General features: G+C 46.1%; 1 protein-coding gene across 4 annotated transcripts in view; it reads right to left on the bottom strand.

The window, feature by feature from the left end:
* Positions 1-2,409: 2,409 nt before the first annotated feature.
* The window catches only part of LOC119571824 (facilitated trehalose transporter Tret1-2 homolog), a 14,165-nt gene continuing 11,574 nt past the window's right edge, over positions 2,410-5,000 (bottom strand). For all 4 annotated transcript variants that reach the window (XM_037918960.1, XM_037918948.1, XM_037918954.1 and 1 more), the window contains 2 exons: positions 4,453-4,591; positions 2,410-4,329 (listed from right to left, as the gene is read on the bottom strand). In XM_037918960.1, the coding sequence (XP_037774888.1) occupies positions 3,101-4,329; positions 4,453-4,591 (1,368 nt within the window). In that variant the 3' untranslated portion in view covers positions 2,410-3,100. The remainder of the gene's footprint in view (positions 4,330-4,452; positions 4,592-5,000) is intronic.

Genomic DNA, 5,000 nt, shown 5'->3' with positions numbered 1-5,000 from the left:
ATGTTTTCATTCCTTTACCCATTCATTTTTTTTTTATCCATGATTTCAAGGTTTTTAGATTTTACCACCGAATCCCCCCCCCCCATGTTACAAAATTCGTTCGAAGTTATTTTGGGATTTTTATATTTTAAAATTGCTTAAATACTCAATTTGATTTATTATCATTTTTATCTATCTTACGTAATTGTTTTGGATCTCTAGATATTTTATTTTTGTTTTTCCTGTTTTTCTAGTCGGCTGCCACGTCACCATCTTAGTCATTTATAATAGGAAGTATTGGAGGCTCACAGAGGACACCAGGGATGTTCCATGTATCACCGACAGATTTTCCTTTATTTTAGTTATTGCTTTACATATCAAATGTACTGTTTTATTTATTTTTCTGACTGTGTTTTTACCGTTCAGTTTTACTGTTTTATTGTAAGCTTTAATCTTTTTTTTGTTATTCTTAATCCTTTATTGGTTAAAAAATGTTAAGAATTTTCATGTTCACTCTTTGTATAAATATTTGTTAAAATAACTGTTGCCACGATGACGTGGCGAAGCTGTATATAAACCTCGGAAAATAAACCCATAAGGGAGTTGTCTCTGGACTCGGTGTTTGTGTGTACCCCTGGATTACCCTATACTGTGGCGTCGCTGGAGCAGCAAGGACAAGGTTGTGTTTGAGCCATCCTTTACATGCCAGTTAGGATATTGCTGGACGTGGGCATTTATGTTAACACAAGGTTTACAAAGTTTTAATTGGCCAGCACCAGCCAGGGATACCCCAACTTGAGTAATTTTTATGTATCCGTTCCCTCAGAACGAGCTTTATCCCTTTTTTATCGTATTTATATTATTACTTTACCTGTGGTGCTTTGCTTTTATTTTACCTTTTTTTCTCATAAGTCAAGAGCAGCATAACCAGACCACATTTTCATAAGGGATGTGTACCTGGGGCATGGGACAGTGAACGGGCCCCCTCCCTCCTCCTCTCGGCCCTAAGCCGCCATCCGCCGCTCGGGTGGATGATATTTCCGGCTTCCCCTCGACAGAAAGCCTTACACCGACTACGTTCAACAAAGGAGAATCCATTGCCTTTGCGATAATTCTTGCACTTCCTAGCAAATAAGTTTTTTTTAAGGATTCCATGTCAGATTTGCATTCTAACATGTCTATAAACCCTTCAGTTCGTCTGTACAGCATCCATTACCATAAACTGGGGATTTCATATTTTCTCTCTGTTTACTATTCACGCGTGAAATGGACATGCCACACCAAGAACGTGAAACGTCTTTGTTTCCTTTTCAATTACAATTATATACGGTTTGCTGTACTGTAGCCTGTTAAGAGTCTGAATTTGGACGAAGAACTTTCTTCTCGTTAGGATTGATCTGCCTACTCAAAACCACGTTTCTTACATCACTTGCAAAATGGCGGCCACTTTATCATGACGCCATTTTTTATATTGATTTTAAGCCAAATACTTGCCCTAATAAGACTAATCGCCTCATCTCTCCCTGGGCATTAGATATAAAGGTGGCATTGTCGTTGTTTTAGTTTAAATGTTGGCTCTCACCCAGTTCGTTCCATTCCATCATTCCAGCTCAGTATCGGATTATTGACAATGCACTTGAACTCATTCCACTGATTATATTACCAGCATTTAATCCTGGTCTCACTACTGTACTCGCAATTTCTCCTTTATTTCAGCGTTTGGACCCTATCAATTTGAATTATCCGTAGATACTCGCATCCACTTTCTTCCAATGTTCTCATCCGACTCCCATTATGTAAGAAAATCCCTTTTGGCTACACTAGTTTGCCTCTTTCAGTTTCTGTCACCGCACAACTGCCGAGACAAATTCCATTCCAACATCTTGACTAAATTTCCAATGTTTGTTTTTCTTCATATAACTTTGGATCACCCATGAATGAAAGATGATTGATCGAACCTCGATTATTCCCTGCGGATTGCCTACCTTTCATATCCCTCACTACAAGCATACGAGGAAGCATCACAAGAACAAAAAGAATTGAGGACCAGCTGCCTCTTTGGAAAACCTCTCTCCTTGTTCCAATCTCTGTAGCTTCTGGTCTGCCAGTGCGGTTCCCAACTTGCCATAGACTTTCACACAACGTCTTATTTTTCCAGCTACTTCACCTTGGACAGACATTCATTATCATTATTATTATTAATGTTATCATTATCACTGTTACTGTTATTACTCTTAATATTATTGTTATTATTGTTACTGTTATCATTATTCTATCTGTCCATCTTAATCATTATGATAAGGATGTGTAATCAAATGTAGTGGAAATCTGAAACTTTTACTGTAGTGTTTGAAAACGGAAATTGTACCTTTGAGATTAATGCAAATCACACACAGTAATAGATAGATATTTATTTATTATTTTTTTCTGTAGGAGAATGACAAATGTGCATTACTGTAACATAAAAATACATACAAAAATATTCTTTTCGATTTTCTCAGAATACTGCATACCTTATCTCATAACAAATTTTGCACTATTTTGCAATCAAGAATTTTGGCACAAATCAAAGGGGGTTTGCAGTTTCGAACCATTTTCTTCCAGTTTCATTCCTGTTCAGAAGCAAGCAAGGAGCAGCTTGATCCTTATATAACCACATGAACATTTTTTTCAAACCTATTTTAGTCCTATTATGAAAAAGGAAGCTGTCAGGTACTGTTTCCTTTAGAGTTCTTTTTCATTTATCAATTTATTATTTACTTTTACAAAGGGCAGGAACACGTGCGTTCCGTTTTCTCTGCGGACTGTGATGCTCCTGCTCGGCACCTTACCCTTCGTGAACGACAGCTTCGTCGTGAATGAGTGTCATAAAAAGCCAGATGTTGGTCAAGCTAAAAATAACTATTCATTTTGTGTAAAAAACAGGCAATACTAATGATAAAATCTCATACTCAAGATTTGTATACAGTATTTTGACTTTACACAACCACACTTAAAACAAAATATCGAGCAAAATCACGCTCTTTTCACGAATATTAACACGAGTCAGTGATATCCGTTGCCCTCACAGGCGTCCTTCCCGCCTCGGTCGCTTCCGGAGAACCTGCTCAGCCGCGCCTCGTCAGCAGGAGGCGTCGCCGTTCGCATGGTTTCGCAGTCGTTGGTTCTGAAAGCCACTGATCTGCTCGAGACTTTGGCCTCGTGTCTCCGGGAGGGCGAGCCCGCCCACAGCCGCCACGAGGACGGCGAAGGCGCTGTACGTCCAGAAGGTTCCATGGTGGCCGAGGACCAAGGTGGCGCCGGGGTAGGACTGGGAGGCGGAAAAGGCGCCTATGAAGAACACGGAGTACAGGAAGGCGACTGCCGTTGCCCGGACGGAGGTAGGCAGAATTTCGCTGCGGAAGAGGCTCAGGACAGGGAAGGCGGTGCTGGCCGCGAGCGTGAAGGCGGCGAGGGAGGCCAAGGGGAGCCACCGCTGGTGACTCACGTCGTCGGAGTTCTCGTGGTCATAAAAGAAGGAGCCGAGGAGAGCCATGGACGCTGCGCAGACGAGCGTCGACGACACCAGCAGGACCTTGCGGTCAGCGCGGTCCACCACGGCCAGGTAGAGCAGCGTCCCGACGACTCGCACGCAGCCGATGATGACGGCGGCCGCGTAGGGGCTGGCCACCACCTCCGCTGCCTCGAAGATCGGAACCACGTAAGCGCTAACGACGAAGTTCCCGGTGAAGTTGGAGATGAAAAGCAGGAGGGCGAGCAGCACAATCCTGCAGAGGATTTCAGGATTCTTCATCTCCTGCAGCTGACTTCTCGGGCTGCACCGCCCTTCCTCTCTTGCCTGGGCGATGTCCGCCATTTCTTGGTCGCAATTGTAGTGCCGCCCGCGGAAGAACTTGAGGGCAACCCGCGCCTCGCCGAGCCGCCCCTGCGCGGCCAGCCAGCGCGGGGAGTTCGGAAGGCAGAGGAGGCCGAGCAGGGGCAGCAGGTGCGTCACTACGCCGCACACGCGCGCCACCTGCCGCCAGCTGAGGGAGGTGCTGCCCGTGGCATACACAAGCAGGTAGCCGAGCTGGCGTGACAGGTCGAGCATCGCCATCAGAAGACCTCGGAACTTCGTGTGGGCCAATTCTACGACGTAGTTGTTGGAGGACCCGGCCAGGAAGCCCATCGTGAGGCCTTGCAGGGCTCGAGCAGCAATCACCATCCAGGCCTTGGGCGCAGCAGCCATGAGCAGCCAGGCCGCCAGGGACACCGGCAGCGTCAGGAGCAGCATCACCCTCTGGCCCAGCCACACCTGCGGCGCCCCCGCGGCCGTCGAGCCGACCGCCGCGCCCAGGTTGACCACGCTGCCTGCAACGAGTGGCGCGGTGACAGGGCCAAAGCTCGCGAGCGAAGCCGGCGCGAACTTTGCACATTGTTCATATGTTCATCATGTGATCATTTCAAAACATGCAAAGCGTCTGTGTCACTTACTAAAGAGGGCAGCCTGGGAGGTGTTCAGGAACAGGTCGGGAGAGACCGGGTCAGTCAGCTCGGGCAAGGTCACGCCGGAGAAGCCCAGGACGCTGCCGATCCCCAGGTGGACGAAGGCAGACGTCAGCGCCGCCAGCACCTGCGGGGGCGGCAGCGTCGCGCACGATCATTTTCGCGCTCAAGTTTCAGGGAAGCAGGATTATCAGTTCATTACATATGCAATTTTGCTTTTCATTCAGTCTATCTGCCTGCCTCTCTCTTTGTCTTTTTATCTATTCGCCTCTCTCTCTCTCTCTCTCTCTCTCTCTCTCTCTCTCGCTCTCTCTCTCTCTCTCTCTCTCTCTCTCTCTCTCGCTTCTCGTCTTCGCTCTCTCTTCCTTTCTCTCTCGCTCTCTCTCTCTCTCTCTCTCGCTCTCTCCTCGCTCTCTCTCTCTCGTCTCTCTCTCTCTCTCCTCTCTCTCTCTCTCTCTCTCTCTCTCTCTCTTATATATATATATATATATATATATTATATATATATATATATATATATATATATATAGTCACAG

The sequence above is a fragment of the Penaeus monodon genome, chromosome 4 (genome assembly GCF_015228065.2).
Source record: "Penaeus monodon isolate SGIC_2016 chromosome 4, NSTDA_Pmon_1, whole genome shotgun sequence".
Lineage (NCBI taxonomy): Eukaryota > Metazoa > Arthropoda > Malacostraca > Decapoda > Penaeidae > Penaeus > Penaeus monodon.
This window is presented reverse-complemented; position numbering and strand designations above follow the sequence as displayed.